This window comes from Chionomys nivalis, chromosome 11 (assembly GCF_950005125.1).
Source record: "Chionomys nivalis chromosome 11, mChiNiv1.1, whole genome shotgun sequence".
NCBI classification, from domain to species: domain Eukaryota; kingdom Metazoa; phylum Chordata; class Mammalia; order Rodentia; family Cricetidae; genus Chionomys; species Chionomys nivalis.
The window spans coordinates 82577242-82598935 of record NC_080096.1 but is presented as its reverse complement, the minus strand read 5'-3'; the positions used below and the strand labels follow the sequence as shown (position 1 = coordinate 82598935).

The window sequence follows — 21694 nt, the reverse complement described above, 5'->3', positions numbered from 1 at the left end:
TTTTTTATTGTATCTGTTTAAAGTTTTTCTTGGTCTGGACCACTACACTACATGCCTGCAGCCTTCTCTGACCCTGTGAGCCAAGCTTTAAACCCATCGTGCAGCTCCTTACATGGTGCTGGCTGACTCAAGCCTACAGGCAGCGACCAGGAACTGCGTCTCTGTACACCTTGGCCAACCTGAGAGACTGTAGGGCCAAGAAGCCATGTCTGGCTCTGTGTTTGTGTGCTTGGAACCTTTTTAAAAAGCTTTCTCAGGTCCTGTGTGGATATTCAAGCCCCCACGCTATCACACTTGAGCCTTCTCTGAAAGACTTTCTTAACAGACATGGAGGAGCCTCTGTGGGAACAACAGCTTACCCTTGATTCAGACATTTTTGCCATCTGGGGCCTTAGCAGGTGACTCAGCCCCTAGTCTTTTGAATCTTATGATAGAAAACATCCAACCGTTTTCCTTAGATGTTGCCATCCCAATGTCTGTCAGACACAAGGAACGTGACTAACAATAAGGAATGCTAGATGTTACTCATCAGTTAATTGTCACAAAACACACAAACAAGAAACAGAGGCACAGTGTCACCTCCCTGCAAACCTGGGTGTCAGATGTCAGCATCCATACAGTTGGGCAGCCCTGTCCTTGCCATGTCTGCATTTCTGGTGGATGGAAACTGGCTCTCCATAGTTACTCCTGTAACTTGGGGACATTTGTGTCATTGGTCTGTGAACTTAAAACCTTGAAAGTCTCATTTGTTTCTGGCAAGTGTTGACCTTGCTTGGGCATGTTGAGCCCTGACCACTATATGGGCCCAATGCAGCACTTGAGATAAAACTGAAAAATCTGACTTTGGAAAACCATCATGACCAGGAGGCCCTCGCTAACCCTGTGGGATAAGTGCAGCTCCCTGCAACAAAGTGAAGGTCATGAATCCCAGGGGACACACTTCCTTTGGAGAAAGTCTTCCTAAACTAAGAAATACTTGAAGCCACCTGCTATTATTATGCTTCAAATTCTTTTGATACTGTCAACGATTTTCCTTCCATTCTCGGACTTTCTGATTCTCTGCCACCTAGAATGTAGAAGTACCCGTTTATTTATGATGAGGAGGGAGCTGGCTGGTAGCTTCGTTTTTACAGTTCACTCAGATACGTGAGGAAAGGTATCCCGTGACCCAAGAAACCCCGGAACGACGCAGGACTGACTGCGCAGAACTGCTGCTGTATGTACAAGGTCTGCCCCGTTTGTCAGCATGGAAGCGTAAATCCTAACAGGATCCCAGGCTTCTACTTGATGGCAGGGGTTTTCTTTCCCATTTGCAGATGGAGACAGAGGAGTGGTTTCCCGTGTGTCTCTGCTCTGTTAACGGGTGGGATGATGTTTGCGTTTTGCAAACACCTCCAAGCTTCTGCTTTCCAGGGATATTTTAATTTAGCACTTTGGCTCCCTACAAATGTTTGAAGAGTAATTCACAGTAGGAGAAACCAATTGTACTTAAAAGCCACGAATCTGTTTCCACTCCAGGTGCCAGCAGATGTGGAGAAGTGCCAGGATAGGATGGAGTGCTTCAATGCTGACCTTAAGGCTGACATGGAGAGGTGGCAGGGCAACAAGCGACATGACTTCCGGCAGCTGCTCGTGGGCTTGGCTGACAAGAATATCCAGTATTATGAGAAGGTGAGAAGCAGCCCATGCCACTGTGGTTTCTACAGGCCAGAGCCTTTCATGGGGATGGTGGGTCTTCCAGAAACCCCAAAGCATGATCCCCCTTGCCCATCCCTAACTTGCGTGTGAGCTCTCCCAAGCGCCCTGGCCGAGCAGGGCTGAGTTTCGAGGCAGAGAGCCAGTTCTCGTGCACGCCTCTTAGACACTGCTGGAGTGTGTGACTGCTTCCCAGAGCCACTGAGATCAGCACATGGGTACCCCAGTTTATGGAGGCTTTGGGGTTCACATAAAGTTTATTTTCACTGTGCCATGGACCCCCTTTAGTCATCTACTGAGGCTGATAGACATCTTATTAAGATCTTGTTTGTTTTTAATACTCTTTTTAAATACCTAAAATAAAGCTGTATGGAATTAGACAGGAAAGCAATGATATTAGGAAAGTTTTTATTCTTGCATCCTCTTGACCTGTGGACCTCAGGTTAAACATTTCTATTAACACACACACACACACACACACACACACACACGGGATGGGAGGGTACGAGAGAGAGGCCCATCTCCTCAAATCAAGGTTCATGCCTGATGTATCTAATTTGAAGTCATTTCTGGTAGTGAGTCTTGATGTCTTTTGTAGACTACACTTAAGAGTTAAACAATGGCCCAAGTCCAGTTGAAATAACTTGTGGCCTTGAAGTTTAGCTGTTGGAGACAGGGCAGCCTCTCTCCTGTGGAAGGTGGATAGGGACAAGCATATCTCCTAGCTTGTAGCCCTAGGAAGCATCCTTGGCCTAGGCTGTGATAGAGGCTTTGATGATTGTGGCAACTGCTTTTAGGTGGTATGCCTGTACATTTTCCGGCTTACCAAAGGAAAACCAGCTGAGAGGTGGGGGAGATAGGTGTCCTCCATCTTTACCTGCCTTTTCTCTGGAGTCTGTTGTTTCTGAACTGGATCGTCCCTGGATAATGGGCCAGCTCATTAAATTGAACTCCATCATGGCCACAAGGTGTGGGCGTCAGAGGAAGGCCTGAGGGAGTGAGGGCCTGAGTGTGTATGTGAGGGCCTGATTGTGTGAGGGCCTGAGTGTGTGTGTGTGAGGGTCTGAGTGTGTGAGGGCCTGAGTGTGTGAGGGCCTGAGTGTGTGTATGTGAGGGCCTGAGTGTGTATGTGAGGGCCTAATTGTGTGAGGGCCTGAGTGTGTGTATGTGAGGGCCTGAGTGTGTATGTGAGGGCCTAATTGTGTGAGGGCCTGAGTGTGTGAGGGCCTGAGTGTGTGTGTGTGAGGGCCTGAGTGTGTATGTGAGAGCCTAATTGTGTGAGGGCCTTTGTGTGTGACGGCCTGAGTGTGTGTGTGTGAGGGCCTGAGTGTGTATGTGAGGGCCTGAGTGTGTGAGGGCCTGAGTGAGTGAGGACCTGAGTGTGTGTGTGTGTGTGAGGGCCTGAATGTGTATGTGAGGGCCTGAGTGTGTGAGGACCTGAGTGTGTGTGTGTGTGAGTGTGTGAGGGCCTGGGTGTGTGTGTGTGAGGGCCTGAGTGTGTGTGTGTGCGTGTGTGTGTGAGGGCCTGAGTGTGTGTGTGTGTGCGTGTGTGTGTGTGAGGGCCTGAGTGTGTGTGTGAGGGCCTGAGTGTGTGTGTGAGAGCCTGAGTGTGTGTGTCAGGGCCTGAGTGTGTAAGGAGACCTGAGTGTGTGAGGGCCTGAGTGAGGACCTGACTGAGTGAGTGTCTGAGTGAATATGTGTTGTTGACCCATTTCGAGGCCTCAAAGGCCTCTGGCCCATGGGAAACTGGCAAATCCAGGCTCCAGAGGGATAGTAGAGCTTCCTAGGGTCTGAGTGTGAGTGTTTTTGAACAATTGATCAGGGTGTTGCAAAGACTAGAATTGTAGCGTCCTCCTCCCAGGTATTTACAGCCTGAGACTACTGCTACAGAGATCTACGGATACCAGCTAATCCCTCTCCCAATGCGGAACCTAATAAACTCATTGAGGTTCCATGTTGCTGGCAGTAGGAGCCCTCTATCAGAGTGATCCCAGCTTTGCTGCATGTGTGTCTGTATGTCTGTCCTTTCTTCTTTGTCACCCCTAGTCAGGGTTCCAGGACCCAAGCCATGTGTTCATGTCAACTGATGTGACTAAGATTTAATGATTTTCAATTTAAAGCTAAAGAAACCAATACTCACAGTTTTAAAAAGTCCTCCCAAGCTGACCCACCCTTTGAGTGCCAAACTACAAGCATCTAACTGACAGAACCGTGGTTTGGATTGCCCTCACACACAGTCAGCTTGTCTGACTGACAGAACCGTAGTTTGAATTGCCCTCACACACAGTCAGCTTAGGAGACAGTAGCCATACACTTTCAGAAACAGCGTTGCTTCCTACAAGAAGTTTCTCCTGCTGGCTGTGTGTTAGTAAGACACCTGCTCATCTCTCTTGTTCTTGATTTGTAAGTGCTAATCATTTTTTATGGAATGATTATAAAGATAAAGTAAAATGCTCATTCAAGTTTCCAGAACATACTCAGCATTTGGCAAACAGTCAATAAAAATTACCTTGCTGTTCTTCCTTCCCAGTCTAAAAGCAGCCAGGTTCAGTGTCTCCATCATGTCTGTTGTGGGTGAATCTGCCATCTCTGAAATCCCAGAATGCAAACTCGGGTCTATGCCTGTTTCTTCCCATTGTACCATAAATAAGGTAACGATCTTGATGCCTGGTCTTGGCTTCTACATGTATTTGACATTTTCTTCCTGTACTTTTTTGTGTGCAAAGGATTGTTTACAAAGTTGATAAATAGCAGGGTTTGCACAGCCCTCTGGGCATCCTCAGTCTATGGAAGTCACATTTATTCTGATCCTTAGAGCCAAAGGTTTGACAAATGTGTACTGTAGGCAAAGGGTACAACATACGCAAGGTCCCTGAGCAAGAAAAGAGATGGCACATTTGAGGACCAAAGTGAAAGTTTGATCAGTCATGATTCCTTTTGGGACATGCAGAGAGAACCTTGTAGATAGGAGAGTTTGGAATCCTATGGCCTTCCCTTCAGGGTCATTACTGGAACAAGCTCCTGAGGCCGCCTAGTCTTTCTGTATTTAGGACAGGCTTCTGAGTCGTCCAGGAAGGTACCAGGGAGAAGTTTCACCACTCCTCTTTCTGCCTGACCTGATGCCTCTCTCCTCCTCCCACCTCTGCAGAACTCCTCCCCAGGTGACTCAGCACACAGTCCTCCTTTACCCCAAGGCTGTCTGTTACAGTGGGTTTGTCCTTCCCTTTTACAAGAGGCTTTTCAGAGGGAGGATGTAGCTGCTGAGCCAGCCACTCTCAGAGGCAGTGCCCAAGTCTTCTAAGTTCTTGGCCTGTCACAAGGGCCTGGAATGAAGAGAAAGGATTATCAGTTTGTATTCATGTTCTGACTACGAACTGTGTAACAGCGAATATAAAATACATACCAGTGTATGGGTCTAATTAAACCTGGTAGTTGGGCCAGTGAGATTGCTTGCTTGCTGCCAAGCCTGAGAGCCTGGATTTGATCCCTGGAACCCACGTGGTGGAAGGAGAGAACTGACCCCTTAAGGTTGTTCTGACATCCATACAAATGTCATGGCACATGTACCCCACCTTCACATAAACAGAAATAACTGTAGGAATTGCTGGGCTCCTTTCTCCCCATTCTGTGGGGTTGGTGACTCAGAGCAGGTTTTCTGCCCGCCCTGGCTCAGGTGGCCGGGCTTTCGTGTTTACGTCCTTGTGCAAGCCCCACCCAAGCCTCCAGCAGTGTTGCCGTGGGTGCTCAGAACCGGCGTCCTCATCAGGAGTTTCCTGCCTGGTCTAGTGTTTGCTTCGTCGAAGGAAAGATTTTCTTAGAGCAGACCCATGTCCGCTCCCTGGGTGTGGGCCTCACACTCTCACGAATGCATGCAAGCCTTGGAAGGACATTGTTCTTTCATAAAGATGGGGTGGCACATTCCAGACAAACGCTTGTCGCTTCCTCTATTGATAATAGTATTGTCAACACAGGTAGGTGCGACTGACAAAGGTGACCCAGCAGGATCAGGGCTGGCAGAGTGGCATTCAGCAGCTGACCTTGTGTGGATGTTGTCGTTTCAGTGCCTCATGGCGTGGGAGTCAATTATTCCACTACTGCAAGAAAAACAAGAGACCAAGTAGACCTGTTCTTGGGACAGAGACTCTTCTGCCTCCACAGGGCACGGCACCCTGAACCGGAGTGTCCCTGCAGTGCCGGAGAGGTGGCCATGAGAACAGAGCACAACAACACCTCCCGTTTGTGTACTTCCCCTCCCCTCCCCTCCCCTCCCCTCCCCTCCCCCACAGTTGTTTTTCAGTTTAGTATTTATTCCTTGGTGGAGTCTGTGAGTCTGTAATCATCTCTCAACAGAAGCATACCTCCATATTGTGAAGGAACCTCCTAAATGGAACACTACGAAGACTTGAAACTAAGGGACAGAACAGCCCCCAGATGACATGTGACATCACTTTGGGGGCAACCCAATTGATTTGTGAGACAGAACATGAACCCTGCTTTTCGGGGACACAGGAGACATGAAGAAGGCAGCTGTGGCTTGCTGTGGAGAGCATGTGGTTCTGCGCTTTACCCCTGAGGGCGTTGACCTGTCCCAGCATGGGAGGTTAGGTACCTTCTTGGAAAGTCCTTAATTTACAGTGACTGTGGCCTACTGCCTGCTCATCATGAGTGGCATCTTTTGACTTGTTTCTGGTTCACATGGGTCCATTTAAATCAGTGTCCGTGTGCACCAGTGCTTGAGCCAGCGTCCTCGTCCTTATGCCATGCCTCAGGAAGCTGAAGGGAATGCTCCTGGATCTTGTTTCTGGCACCACAGTGCTATAGATGAGAAGCTTTTCGGTGTGAATTGACAAAAAAGGTGCATTTTTTTTTTTTGTGAAGGTGTCAATGTGCTTGTTTTGCTTGTTTAACCATTGTCGTGGTTGCTCTTAGACCTCTTAGGAAACAGCTGCTATTTTATGGTCAGCGACTCTCCTGTGTGCCAAGCCCCAGTCCCAGTGTCTGCTTTATGCAATTTGCCTTTACTTCACCAAAAATGTCTGGTTTAATACTTCCTGTCATGCCCACTGAATATCCAGGCAACCTTGCAGTGAGGGCTGGTATGTCACATTGTCATGACTGTCACCAGTTTGTAAATTCAGTATGAATGTCTACATGAGTGTTTAACACTCAGAATTCTGTGGTCAGGACGAAAGCATCCGCAGGGCACTCAGAGATGAGGAGAGTGCCAGCATGCTCTTTGCTTCTAGATATGTGGAAATCTCCATTTGCTGCCCAAATCTGGAGACTGCTGGCTGTGCTTAAAGTCTTCATTTGAAACTTCTCAAGTTGCCATAAATCCAGCAGCTAGAAAGGCTCTTTTTGAGGCCCTTGTTGAAAAGCAGCTGCGTAGTGTGTTCTTTCATCTGTGGCTCTGCTAAAACGCATAAATCCGAGCTCGGGTAAATGGAAGGGGTTCTGTTTGTTTTTAGAATGAAGCAGTCGAGTTGCTGCTTCACATACAAGTTATTTGCGAATTCTAATCAGCGCACCGCGTGCTGGAGCCTCCCTTCCCTCGCGCAGAGTTGGCCTCCATCATGGGCAGCAGCTAGACAGCATGAAACAATTTGCCTTTTCCTCACATTTGACAAATTTGTGATTGAAATAATAGTTTCTGCAACTCTTGGTACTTGCCCAAACCCCCTCTGTGCCATCCTGAACTCCTTTGATGTGAATTCTGTTTGGTACAAATAGAAATGACCTGCTGAAGTGGAAAGGTAAGAACAGTCTGTCCACTCCAAACTTCAGTGGCCTGGAATCTCATTCTACCTCCGAAGCCATCAGGTTGGTGTGGGTGTAAATGCCCAGAGTCAACCTAGCGTGCTGGTAGAGTCAGGGCGTGTGTCCAGTCACCGGCAGGTCTCCATTGGTAGATGCCAGCAGACACCAGGCTGGCCCAGCAGTGATGTTCATCTTTGGGAAACATGAAACTTGGCTTTGTGGATTGTGCCCTTGTTAAGTGTCCAGCGTAATGATGTTTGGCAAGAACTATGGAAAGAATTAAGGAGAAGCTAAAATTTGATGATGAGCTGGTTGCTGAAACCTCAGGTCAATCCTGTGTGCTGGTTAGCTACACAAGAAGGGAGTCCTGTGAAAACAGCCCTGGGCTGCAGGGGAAGTAAACGGAGGGAAGCAGGATCCACAGCCATTCCCTCATGAGAGGCTGGCTTTTACGGCATCTTGAAATTTCTGTCTTCTATTTATTTGGCCAGCAAGCAATGTCCCTAGACTTTGAGATTCCAGAAAGAGCTGGGATAATGGAAACTTTCTGTCCCCTAGAAATGATGTCAGTGGCTAAGCCAAGAACAGCCATGCACAAGAAGGCACTCTTGTCCCTGTCTTCAGGCTAGCATCTGGCCCAGAAGAGAAGGGGCAGTAGACAGTGGAAAGAGGCCTCCTACCCGCCTACTCTGGGGCTCCCGCAAGTCCCCAGAAGCTCAGCAGTCCCAAGCATTTGCTTCCTCTTGGCCAAGCCCAAAAGAGATTCCCCCCACAAAATATAGCTCAGAGACGACAGTGCCAAAAGGCCTTAGAGAGGCCTCATTCGTTCCTTCTGGAGCCTCTGCCCTGAAGTCACGGATCCCTCTTGTTTATTTCCCATGAGACTTTGCCTTGAGGGCAGAGCACTGTACTCAGGTAGAGAGACGTGGATAGCTTTGGAGGCGTGAACACGGGACAGTGAAATGAAAGTTGGCCCCATGACTGCCCGGTCCTGAGAGATGGAGGGTTTCTTCCCTGGGTTAGAAATTTGCCCAGGCAAAAAAAGAAAGTTCTTAAGACCAAGGAGATTGGAGAGATGCAAGAGTTTAGGACAGTGTCGTGATTTGTAGTAGGAATGCTGACAATTTACAAGAAGAATCTGAGCTGCTGTGCTCAAAGCAAGGAGGGGCTCACTCCTCACTCCTCAGCCTCTGTGGGGTTGGGTTTTATCCTCTCCTCGGGTTCAGTAATGATTGCTGGTGAGTGGAAAGTAGGCTTAAGGAGGCAGTGGGCTTGGTGCTTCACCAGGCTTCTTCTGAACTCACCAGGCATTTTCCCATAGCTGAAACAAGAAAGCCCCACCGTGCTTGGGGACAGATGTGAACCCCGTGGGGTGTGCTCTGGGTGTTGAGTAGAATGTACTCTTTCTGCTGTCCATGCACACTGCAGCCCTTGGTGAGGCCCAATGGAAGTTCTGACTTTAGAAGTGAGCACAATGGCTTCCCTTAGAATAGCACCGGAAGAGCACTCAGCCTCTGGGCCTTGGTCCTGGCCTGTGAGGGCAGGGCCCTCTGAAGCTCTAGGTACTAGGTAGCTGGTTGTTTCAGTGAGGTCATCTGAACCACGGTAAGGGCACTACACTGCACTATCCTGAGCGGGTTGGGGTGGATAGAACAAAGCCAACGACTGCCTTAGACACTGTGTTGACGCTACTGGCTTGGGTCTTGGAGTCAGCTGGAGGTGGGCTCTTCTCTGGCTAGGTGGAGCTGGCGACCATGAAGGGTGATTCTTACAGAGGATCAGCTCCTGGGGCTGGGCCCCTTCTGGACCCCACCTTCTCATAAAGGGTATTTGGAAATGAAGTAAGGTAACACATAGCTAGGGGACTTTGCTCACCTTCATTTACAAATTACGTTGGGAACTTGGGTTTGCCGTCTCGCTCTCAAGAGTCTTCAGGATGACAACAGATTGCATGTGCCTTCTCATCACCTGTGACTTGCTCTGCTCAGGTAGCAGGTGGCACTTAGCAGTAAAGTTGAGGAAAATGACCTCTTCTTGGCCAAATAGAGGTGCAGTCGGTGTGTTGGGGCTGCTTGCTTCCTCCCTATTTTTAATTTAGTGACTAATGAGGGACTCGGTTTTTACCAGCCTGCTCTGTAGGTCGTCAGTGTTCCTTTTTGAAGGTGTCCCCATGCTTATACACATCAGAGGACAGGAACTCGGTGTCTAAGAAGACTGGAGGCACTGTTACAGGGCTGACCATTCTCTCTCAATCTTATCTGTTTGGAATATTCCTGGGTATGACTGACTATCCAATACTTTATGTGTGGCAAAAAAAAAAAATGTTACTAGTTCTTAACTATTGTAGTTTATAAATAAGCGCCATGGGGTGGGGAAACTTTTAAAGAGACGAATAAGATGTGTATCTCATATCGGCGTTCTTAGCACTTGAAAACCAACACATCCAGGAAAAGCCACAGACTGTTAAAAGCATAGCAGTAGTTCTTAAACAGTTGTCAGTGCCCACTAATTGCCTTCCTAGTGCTTTAAAGTGTTGGCATAGAAAGAGTTTTACGTGTAGAAGCAGTTGGTCTAGAAACTTATTATGGGCCATCTTCAATCCTCTTAAAGTCACAAGCCAGAGGTATAGGTCACAGAAGGAGGGTGGCCTTTTGGGAAGCAAGACTAAATATTTCTGTTGGCAAATGGTATTTGAAAATAATGTCAAGAAACAGGGAGCACAGCCCGTTTTGATGTTTTTGAGGGAGAAAGACAAGCTTAGTGTGCTTTGGCCTAGTTGGGGTGTGGAGGATACCGACATTATCAGCAGTGACAAATTGCATAGCTTCAGAGAACTCTCCAGATTGCGGCAGCATGAGAGGCTTGCATTGCCTCTTCAGAGTGGTCCAAGAGCACACTGGGATAGAAATTCTCCAGAGGTTGAAATGCCAAATAGCATACCTGTTCTGCCAACTCACTCACTACTAAAGCCAGTGTTGAAGGGTTCAAATGTGCCTCTCCCAGAAGTACCGCCCAAGTATTGGGTGATTCTGGGCTCTCCACAGCCCAGGTCAGAGCAGCTAACACCTGTGCACACTGCTGTTGAACAGGCTGGGCCACAGCCTTAGACTGGCACTCTGCCAGGAACAATGCTGGAGGGAAGGAGGGGGAGCTGTGTCCACTGGGCCTTCATCCAGGAACAAAGCAGCACAAGCCAGCGTCTCTTCCAGTCAGCACTGCCCACCTAGGCTGTGCAGGGCTGGGCTCCCTGAGTCCCTGCTCATTGTATTTCCGTGTGCCTGTTCCCTTCATGCCTGCGTCAGGAATGCACGGAGAGACAGCCTACATCTGACAGACTCCCATGAAGCAAACTGCCAGCAAACCTAACTCTCATTCTAACTCTTCAAGGGGGATGAAAACAAATATTTGGACTTTTTAGAAATTGTTCTTTGTGTTTAAAACTTCCAGAGAAAGAAACAGGCTTCTGAGGAATGGAGTCCTACCCTGGTTCTCTCCATGCTGCCATTAAACCAAAACAAAAGCTGTGAACATAAGTGCTTGAGGGAATATGTGTTGACAAGAAGTGATTTATTTACAGAACTAAGTCTTTGTCTCATGAAACTACCGAAAAAGAATGTCACCTTTCTCTTTGTTACAGAACCAGACATGTTTTGTTGTATTTTTTATGCTGGCACGAGGTTCTTGTCCACTTTGATTTTTCATATATCTATGTGTAAGAAATTCTGTTTGTTGTTTACTATGGAATTAGTATTACATTTTGAGGTAAACAAAGAATTTGTATTGCTTGATAAACTATTAGCTTGTAAATTAAAAAAAAATCTTTACCTCACTTAAAGCAATGGACCAATAAACCTATAAAAGATGCTTTATTTATCCTGGATCATGTGCTCATTTGTATCTGTTAGGACAGGAAAATGGGATGCCTATCTTTCTGGGTTTTTAAAAGTTTCTCTGAACAGATGATAATTTGCTTATGAGAATCAGAACATTTCTTGCAGGGTAATAAGAAAAGGCAAACGTAAGTACACACTTATCCTTCCTGTTCACTTCACGGTAGGTCCTGCCGCAATTCACCCTCTCCTGCAGTCTTATGAGTTGGCACCAATTTAGGGAGATGGAAACACTGCTATAGTATCAGTGAGATTGGCAGGTGGATGCTACACAGATTTTTCCCACATGGGCAGCCGTTTCCTGATTCTTGCTTTGTTTTTGTTTTCCTGCCATGTTTGAGAGGCATTTTCAAGAAAAGGATGCCTGTGGTTTATGAGAGTGATTTTGAGGAGAACAGGGCCAGAATTCAGTTCCCAGTACCTGTGTCTGGTAGCTCACAACCACATATAACTCCTGCTCTACGGGACCTCCTTTGCCTTTGTTGGGCCCAGGGAGGTCACCCAAAGATGGGGACAGACCACCAAAGTCTAATAAACCAGAAGTGAACTTTAATCCAGAAACCAGATTCCAGGAAAAAATAAAATTACAAATCTCCATGGGGCACATAAAGCTTATCAGCTAGCTGAGACCACAGCCAGAGATGGATTTTGTAAGGTTGTGGCAAAGGCTGGTTTCTGAACCCACCTTTTTATAGTAGGGACACCAAGCATTAGGTCTGAACAACGAAATTTCTACAATCTTGAGGTAAAACTCAGATACAGATTGCCTTGCTTTACAATCTCCATTAACAGAGTTTTTCAGCTAAACTAGTGTTTGTACTTGATCTAATGTCTTTCTTGGTACTTCCAGGTGGTGTTTACTGAGCCCTGTGCTCTCCCCTTTGATGGTGCCAATCTCACACAGCAGGGATAATGTGTAACTCAGAGGTCATGTATCTGTCTCCTAAAAGTTGGCTCAGCTCATATCCGTAGGCTAGCTCTCAGTTTGCAGAGATGCTTTAGCCTTGTGAAGAGAGCTCTGGGTTGTAAAGCAGAGTAGCCTGCTGTTAATAGTTCATCCTTAAGATGCTAAGAGACAGTCTGTTCTCATTCTCCTAGGCTTACAACTTTACATTTCTTTATTTCTACACTCTTATTTCTGGAATCTACATTTTTATATTCTTATTCTTGGAGCCTTTAGCCTTCTCGCATGCATATTCCCACTCAACGCATGTACAGGTAATTTAAAATGAAGCTGAACTTGATGCACCCACCTTTGACCCCAGCACATGGGAGGAAGAAGCAGACAGATCTCTAAGTCTGAGTCCTGTTTGGTCTGCATATTGAGTTCCAGGTCAACCAAGGCTTGATAGTGAGGCATTGTTTCATATTTATATATATGATATATATGCATGCCAGACCTTGGAAATGGATGTCCTAATGATTCTGGATTTAGTGATAATTATTTGATTAATCCAACATCATTAATCCAATACTGCAGTGATATAAAATGGGGCAGCAAGATGGAATAAAGAGATTTGAGACTTAAATTCCATTTTCTCATTTAATAACTGTGATCTCTGAGCTTTCAGTACTGTGACCTTTGAAGTACAGGAAAGCCTTCCCTATAGGGTTTTCGACAAACTAGTAATTATGTACACAAAGCACCTGTCTGGTGAGCACTTGTGACAGCCCTTACGGAAGGGCTCTTCCTACTACTATATGTTTAATATGTCCAAGTTAAATATTTTTTAGAGATTTATTTATTTTGTATACAGTATGCATGCATGTCTGCAGGCCAGAAGAAAGCACCAGATCTTATTACAGATGGTCGTGAGCCACCATGTGGTTGCTGGAAATTGAATTCTGGACATCTAGAAGAGCAGCCAGCCAGTGCTCTTAACCACTGAGCAGTCTCTCCAGCCCCCCAAGTTAAATATTAATGAGTAAGCTTTTTCTATATGCTTAGCTGATTTTTTTTAAAGGAGCATTTATATACCTTCCACCTTCTCATTGGGGGGGGGTATTGTTTAAACTTTTATTTTTTTTTTTTAATTTATTTATTTATTAAAGATTTCTGCCTCTTCCCCGCCACCGCCTCCCATTTCCCTCCCCCTCCCCGGATCAAGTCCCCCTCCCTTGTCAGCCCAATGATCAATCAGGGTTCCCTGCCCTGTGGGAAGACCAAGGACCACCCACCTCCATCCAGGTCTAGTAAGGTGAGCATCCAAACTGCCTAGGCTCCCACAAAGCCAGTATGTGCAGTAGGATCAAAAACCCATTGCCATTGTTCTTGACTTCTCAGTAGTCCTCATTGTCCGCTATGTTCTGCGAGTCCGGTTTTATACCATGCTTTTTCAGACTCGGGCCAGCTGGCCTTGGTGAGTTCCCAATAGAACATCCCCATTGTCTCAGTGTGTGGGTGCACCCCTCACGGTCCTGAGTTCCTTGCTCATGCTCTCTCTCCTTCTGCTCCTGATTTGGACCTTGAGATTTCAGTCCGGTGCTCCAATGTGGGTCTCTCCTGTCAGAATGGCTAAAATAAAAAAACACCAATGATAGCCTTTGCTGGAGAGGTTGTGGAGAAAGGGGTACACTCATCCATTGCTGGTGGGAATGTAAACTTGTGCAACCACTTTGGAAAGCAGTGTGGCGGTTTCTCAGGAAATTCGGGATCAACCTACCCCTGGACCCAGCAATACCACTCTTGGTAATATACCCAAGAGATGCCTTATCATACAACAAAAGTATATGCTCAACTATGTTCATAGCAGCATTGTTTGTAATAGCCACAACCTGAAAACAACCTAGATGCCCTTCAATATAAGAATGGATGAAGAAAGTATGGAGTATATACATATTAGAGTACTACTCAGCAGTAAAAAACAATGACTTCTTGAATTTTGCATACAAATGGACGGAAATAGAAAACACTATCCTGAGTGAGGTAAGCCAGACCCAAAAAGAGGAACATGGGTTGTACTCACTCATATTTGGCTTTTAGCCATAAATAAAGGACATTGAGTCTTTAATTCGTGATCCTAGAGAAGCTAAATAAGAAGGTGAACCCAAAGAAAAACATATAGGCATCCTCCTGAATATTAACCTTCATCAGGCGATGAAAGGAGACAGAGACAGAGACCCACCTCATTTTAAAAGGTACAGAGGTCAGATGTTGGGGGGTTGGGGTCAGACTGTGAAATAAATAGAAAGAAATAGCTAAAGCCACGGCAAGAGCTAGCAAGATGACTGTGCAGGTGAAGGTGGTTGACCCTCGGGACCACATGGTAACACACACACACGCACGCACACACGTTATAAAAATCTTTTCTTAAAGCAAGAAGTGATTTTTAAAAAGGAAGAGGTTGTGATGGGGCAGCTGGATTTAAGAGATGAGGACCAGGTCAGAGGTGATTTGGAGCCTGATGACCTGGGAGATGGAGGTGTTGCTATTCTATCAGTCAGGAAAGAGGATGGAAACAGTAATCTTAAATGGTGAATGGGGGAAAATAATGGAGGTGTTGACTCAGGTGTTGGAAAAATTCTGGAGTCTGTGGGGAAAATTTAGGGTATTGAAGAACCACAGGGGGCTTTTGGCACCTAAGAGTTAAAGAGGCAAGGACAGAAGGAAGAGGATGGGGTTGGAAATGCACTGAGCTTGGAAGAGAGGAGGAGGGAAGACAAGTTTTGATCATTCCCTGCAAGGGAATCAGATACAAACTGTATTTCACTCCAGCTTGAGAATCCTACATCTGTAGCTACGGGGGTCCCACCCAGAAAAGAAGGATTTGAACTCACAACGTAAATGTTGATTTTATTCGGAGCAAAAGGGACAATCAGAACAAGTAACTCAGAAAAGCTGATGCCAGACACCCTGTCTCTTCACACCATCCACTCAAGAAAGTGATGATTGAAAGTGTCCAACTGCATAGTTCACTGGTCCTTGCTGGATTTTACTGTTGTTGCTGGGTTTGTTTCTTTGAGGCAGGACTTTATGTATTCCTGGTGGCCTCAGACTGCAATATAGCTGAGGATAGCCTTAAAGTTCTGATCCTTCTGCCTCAGCCTCTGGAGTGCAGAACTTCAGCTGTGCACGGCCATGCCTGATTTATGAGGTGCTGAGGTTCGAAGCCAGCACTCCACCAACTGAGCTTCCTAAAAGCAACAGTGTTAACACTGCCATGAACTTTGTTGCTCTCTTGTTCCTAGCTGAGGAAAACTCAACCAAGAAAACTGATTTTTTTTCAAGATTTTACATTAACTTGAAAACTATTATTATTCGTAGAAAAATGTCAGATTTTACAAAATGTCCATTTCATGTTCATCCCCCTTGGGCTGGTGAAATACAGGCTTAAGTCTTCCACAGAACCTCTAGCACTGTGCCCATGAGACTTGCTATCCCTTGATTGGAACCCTTAAGACAGTGATGGGAGAAAGGCTAGCTGAATGGAGCCTGAACCCTTCCAGGACCTAGAATGCCAGTGCAAGCAGCTGGTACCCCAGACCCTAACCTCTGCCTTTCCTCCGACACCCAGAAAGTGATTTTCCCTCCCACCAGGAACCTAAGGGCCATTGGAAGGCTGGAATTTGGGTTTCATGGGCAGAACTTGGTAATTGATGGTGTTTTCAGCTCCTTCATTTCTCCGCGCCCTCTCCTTGTGCCCTTGGGACTTGTTTGTAGGCCACGATGCTGTAAGGATTTGCAAAAGAGGATTAGAAAAGGAGAGCTGGAATGAGGCAAAGGGAAGCAGGCAACTTTGCAGCTTCCTCTGTGCCTGGATCATCCCCCACCGCTCTTTCTCACCACAGTGCATCAGATGTTACTGGGATAATGAACCTCTCCCAGCTGTTTCATCTTTGCCTCAGTTCTGCATTTAGTCACTGAGCAAACCCTCCTAGGGCAGTGGTCCTCAACCTTCCTAGTGCGATCCTCTAATACAGGTCCTCATGTTGTTTGACCCACAACTATAAAATTCTTTTTGTTGCTACTCCGTAACTGTGGCTTTGCTTTTGCTATGAATTGTAATGTAAATATGTAATATGCAACCCACAGGTTGAGAATCATGTTCTAGACTTCTTAGTTGCTGAGCTCTCTCCTGGGCACCGTGGGCACACAGGGAGCCACACAGCTGTGGGCTCTGTCTTCTGCGAGCCTATAGTCCAGTGGGAAGCATATAAACAGTGTGCTGTGAAGGGAAATACAGAAGCTTAAACAAGATTTAATTTAGACCAACGTGGAGGGAGGAGTTTTTGTTTTCTCTTCTGCAAAATAGGGATAAATAATAGTTACCTTGAAGGAGTCTTTATGAATTATTATATACAAAGATTTAAAGTGTTTACTAGTACTGTTTGTTTAAAAGTCTGTGATGGAGATGGGATATGGATGTAGGTTGTGTGGAGGTTGGAGAACATGAAATCATTCTCTTCTGGAGGTTTACACTTTCCCCATGTAGCAGAGAGCCTCGTGAAGCCTTCCTTAACACCCCCTGTTCATGTAAAGAAGAACTGGCAAGGAAGACAGGTTCCCATGGTGACTGTGACTATGCCTTCCCTTGGTTACAGGGACCACTCAGATCCCACCCCCTCATTTATGGCCAGGCTGTTGGCAGCCCTGGCCTAAAGACCTCTTCTGGTATCAGGAAGGAGAATGCAATAGTAGCTGGTCCAGCCTTCTGACTTCCATGTCCCGCCCTGCTTTGGCACGCCTTCCTAGAACTGTCTGTGATTGGCATAGCCTTCCTCCTGCTTTTACTTAATGACGGCACAAGAACCTGGCCACCTTTGGCTGGAAGAGATTTTCGGATTCTCATTGAGTGACTTCGGGACAAGGGAAACATTGCTGTTACATCATGTGTGTTCAGTCTTAGTTATACATTCAAAACAAGCTGTCGAGCTTTAAAACAGTGTCTATCCCAGGCTGTGCAAGTCCCAGTCTGTGGAGATGGGACCTGAGAGCAGTTATTTTCAAATCTTTCCTAGTCATGCAATGTGTAGAAATGTGTCTTTGTCTGCACATATTTCTGGACAGCTGAAGGCTGATGGAGGAAGCACTTAACAGGTAGGTGCCTGTTCCACATGATCATCCAGTCAGAGCCTCTGCCTGCTGGACGCAAGATCATGAAGATTCTGTGTGGCTAATTAAGATTTGGTGTAGAGCTGGCAGGATGGTTCTGCAGGTAAGGATGCTTCCAGAGGACCCGAGTTTGTTGTAACAACCTCTAACTCCAGCTCCAAGGGATCTAAGACCTTCCTCTGGCCTCCAAGGGCATCTGAACACACATGAAATGTTTTCAAAACATTTGTTGCAGAGCTGGTAAGATGACTTAACAGGTAAGGACACTTGCCACCAAGCCTGACAACCTGAGTTCAAGCCCAGATCCTACATGGTATAAGGAAAGGATGAACTTCAGCCCACACGCGTGCTCATGTGTGTGTGCCTGCACACACATACCTTTGCAATTCACACTTATTCAAGTGAAGCCTGGCTTTTTTCCATCCTTCTGACTCCTGGACCAGTGTCTGGCTATGGAGAAGCTCGCCTGTTCTTTAACTGCTGGGTCATCTGCCTGTGCTTGCCTGGAGGTGAGTGCTCTTGTTTCACAAGGAAGAGGCCAGGAAGAGGTCAAGGAATTGTTGCCTAAGGCCTTGTTGGGGAGCTCACACGTGTCAAGTCACACAGTGGTTACTGAGTCCCTTCAGGGCACAGAGAAGAAAATGTCCTTGGAAGGGACAAAGGATTCAAACCAAAGATTTGATCAGAATGGCTCGTGTGAGTTTCTGACAGAGCCTCCAACTGTAAGGAAGCATATAAATAAATAAATAAATAAATAAATAAATAAATAAATAATTTTATAAAATTGTCAGAAAGGAACTAAGTTTTTGGTGCTGTCCTTCTTTGAGAAAGCACTTATAATTAAAAAAAAAAAAAGCCTGTTGTTGATGTAAACACCAGGGCCCTAAACCTAAACCCACACATTAGGCAGTTTTTGTCTTACCCAATTGGGACAATTGCCAAGAAAGAGAGAAAGGAAGATAGGACAAAGCAGGTGCCCGTGAACTTGTCCAGAGTGAGCTGATAGATCTTGTTATATAGGGTGGATGTCACCACGCCAGTCAGAGCTAGGCACAGCTGCAATATAACAAACACCTTTCCTGTGGAAGAAACAAAGATTATCAAGATATATATTGTTGTCCCTGTCTTGTTCCCCCTACCTGGTCCCTGGGGATCTCCAGAGACACCCCATCACTCTCCTAAGGACTCCTTTTCAGTCCCCATGGCTCAATTTGGAGGGAATCCTGTCTCTATCTAGTTGGATCTTCCAGAAATATCTTTCCTTGACTCTGACTTGTAGTGACTAACTTTGTGAACTTTTTCTACCCTCCTTTCTCCATTCTTCTTGCCCTACATAGAAACCAGTATGTTCCCTATAAGTTTGATGATGCTTCTAGAACGTGTGTGTGTGTGTGTGTGTGTGTGTGTGTGTGTGTGTGAAGGCTATGAGTAGGCATAAAATTGCAGGGACCCTCCTCTCATCCTCCCCAGCCCCCACACCAGCATTTCATGAGTGTTGGAGATCCACCTCAGGACCTTGTGCAAGCACTTTATCAACTGAGCCATCTCCCCAGCCCTGCTTCTGAATCTTCTGTTTCTGAGAGTCTGTGACAGCAAGCAGGACCTCCTGGAGAGTCCTCTGCTCACCATAGGAAGAATCCTTTATGAGTTTGGACATGGCTGATCGGATGGTCGTGATGGGGATAAGTGCAAACATCATGATGGCTCGAGCTGTAACAGATCGGAAGAATTGAGTCCAGCTTTAACACAGATCAGAACAAACAAAGGCTTCCCTTCCAGTGCCCCCCCCCAATCCCTGTGGTCTTGGCCCAGAAGACTAGACTTCTCTGCTGGGAGCACCCTGAGTAGCCCAGACTCTGAATCTCTGGCTCTCAGAAATGGTTCCCCCACCTAGTTCAGCTGCCTCACCTCATTATTAACTAGTGGGGGATGGGGAGAGAAAGAAAAGGAAGGGGGAAGGGCTGGAGAGAAGGGCACTCTGTCCTCTGCACAAGGATTCTTAACTGGGACATTGCCATTTTGCTGGCTGTCTCTCTGAGGTCTATGACCTGGGGTAGTTCCCTGATAACCATCTAGAGTTTTTCTTTCCAAATTGTTAGCTATTCCGCACATGCAGCCTACGTAAGTTAACATGAAATAAGCCCTAAACTCTTCTTTTCTTACGCTGGTCACATATCAAATGCTCAATAGCTACGCGTGGTTAGTGGTCATTGTGCTGACGGGTGAGGCCACAATTACAGCTGGAGAAAGTTCTGTTACCGCATGAGTTCTACAGCGTTCTGCTCAAGGTTGTCTGACCTCTCTGTCCTCCAGTGGAAACCCCAGTCCACGGTCTTGTGGGTGTGCACTCCAGTGCTTGTAGAGCCAATGGAGTTCTACTGGGGCTAATTATTGAGAGATTCTGTGTGTTGTTGAAAAGCTCTTATCTGGCCCTAGATGATTTGGGGAACTTTTTGTGTGTTTCATCTATTTAAAGCTAGAAAGAGAGGGCTGGGAAAGTAGCTTAGCAGGCAAAGGTGCTTGCTACCAGATAACCTGAGTTCAATCCCAGAAGCCACATGGTGTAAGGAGAAAATGAGCTCTGCCAAACCGTCCTCTGAGCACCAAAGGCGCGTTATAGGGCGCACACTGCCCACTCTGTTTACATAGGTACAATTTTAAATTATTAAAGTCACATGAACCCATCTGCACTTCAGGCTGTGCCATCCACTGACTACACTTCCTTGCCCCAAAGCATGGGCACCACTGTGGCAAGATCCAGTGAGCAATACCGGTAATATATGCACAAAACAGACAAACCCATTCTTTCTCCCCTGTACTGAACTGGGACTCCTAGACCACACCCCTAACTTATGACACAGATTGCCTGCAGCGTCCTGCCTCCCTGAGCCCCAAACTTACCAATGTAGAACATGTATGTCTCCTTCACAAAGGCTAAGAGAAGGGCTCCAGACCCGAAGGAGACCATCCCAATTATGATCATCGTGGTGTCCGGGAAGTAGCGGGAGAAGACAAGAACACCCAAGAAGCTGGTGATGAAGATTATGTACCCAGAAGCCATCCCATAGCCCAGCTGCACTTGGTTCCAACTGAGAGGTTCCTTTAGCACAAAAAGGGCCATGACATCCACTGTGCCCACAACGGCCAGGTCATAGACGATGGCACCCACAAATAGCAGGGCGATGATGGTCCGGGAGGTCTTCTTTTTCCCAGGAGTCAAAGGGTTCCTGGATACATCCTGCTTGCCCAGTTCATCTGGATCCATGGTTCGATAGGTGCCCACCATGCCAGACACAATATCTACAGTGGGATATACCTTGTTGGACTTGGACACAGACTCAGGGACCTTCAGCACAAAAAGGCTGTAGAAAAGGGCAAAAGCTGCACAACCCACGCTACAGGAGGTTAACAGGAGGCCCTGAGCAGAGTGCCCAACTATTTGTTTGAAGAGATGCCCCGAGGCCATGCTCCCACAGAACCCAGCCAAGCCCAGGACTAAATCAATGAGGATGAGGCGCAAGGAGCGGTGGCCTTCAGTGCAGCCTAGGGATCCCAGTGCCATGACCCCGGACCAATAAGCGGAGAAGCCCCCGCAGAGCCCACTGAGCGCCACTGCTCCGTACAACACCTCCACCGGCCAGTCCAGCATCACTTTGAGGAGGAGTCCCGTGCGGCACAGCAGGAAACCCATTGTTGCCGTGCAGATAGAGATCTTGCGATGGTAGCGGTCACTGAGCCAGCCCAACCCATAGGCGGACAGCAGCGGTGTCAGGCCCATCACGAGGTTGTAAATGATGTAGAAATTGGAGATGGCCTTCTGCTGTTGGTCCTCCTGATGCCCCCTGATCGACTGGCTGGCATTGCGGTTGGAAGAGCCTCCAGCCTCAGATGAAAAGGACTCCTTCACTACCAAGAGTAATCCTGCGTCGTAGAGGGAGCCGGCCACCTGGGTTGAGGCCACCACAGGCTCTATCCAAGTCCTCACCTGGAAGCCAGAGAGCCGGCTTCCCCACGGACAGGTGACCCCGGGACCCATGTAACCTGTGCTGCGGCAGGGGACAGGGTTTGCTGTCTGCAGAAATCTGATCCCAAATCCGACTGCTTTACAGAGGGTCGGGGCTCAGTCCCTAAGTGCTGGGGAGAAGCCTGGGGCGGCTCCTGTGACAGCAGCTAGTTTACTGGCCAAGGGACCGACCTAACTGTGGCCCCTCCTTCCCGGTCAGAAAAAGCAGCGCCCCGCCCCCACCTCCACCCGGGTCTGGCTGAGCAGGCTGGAGACTGCCCAGGGAAGCCAGAGCAC

At 47.1% G+C, this 21694-nt stretch overlaps 2 protein-coding genes across 3 annotated transcripts in view; one reads left to right on the top strand and one right to left on the bottom strand.

Moving 5' to 3' along the window:
• Snx30 (sorting nexin family member 30) overlaps positions 1 to 11311 on the top strand; it is a 124122-nt gene extending 112811 nt beyond the window's left edge. For both annotated transcript variants that reach the window (XM_057783841.1, XM_057783840.1), the window contains 2 exons: positions 1519 to 1671; positions 5757 to 11311. In XM_057783841.1, the coding sequence (XP_057639824.1) occupies positions 1519 to 1671; positions 5757 to 5816 (213 nt within the window). In that variant the 3' untranslated portion in view covers positions 5817 to 11311. The remainder of the gene's footprint in view (positions 1 to 1518; positions 1672 to 5756) is intronic.
• Positions 11312 to 15956: 4645 nt separating this feature from the next.
• Slc46a2 (solute carrier family 46 member 2) lies at positions 15957 to 21430 on the bottom strand. The gene is made up of 4 exons (XM_057785534.1): positions 20296 to 21430; positions 19021 to 19104; positions 18317 to 18473; positions 15957 to 16011 (listed from the first exon to the last, which is right to left on the bottom strand). Exons 1-4 carry the CDS (start codon positions 21428 to 21430, stop codon positions 15957 to 15959), a joined length of 1431 nt encoding a protein of 476 aa, XP_057641517.1.
• Positions 21431 to 21694: the final 264 nt, after the last annotated feature.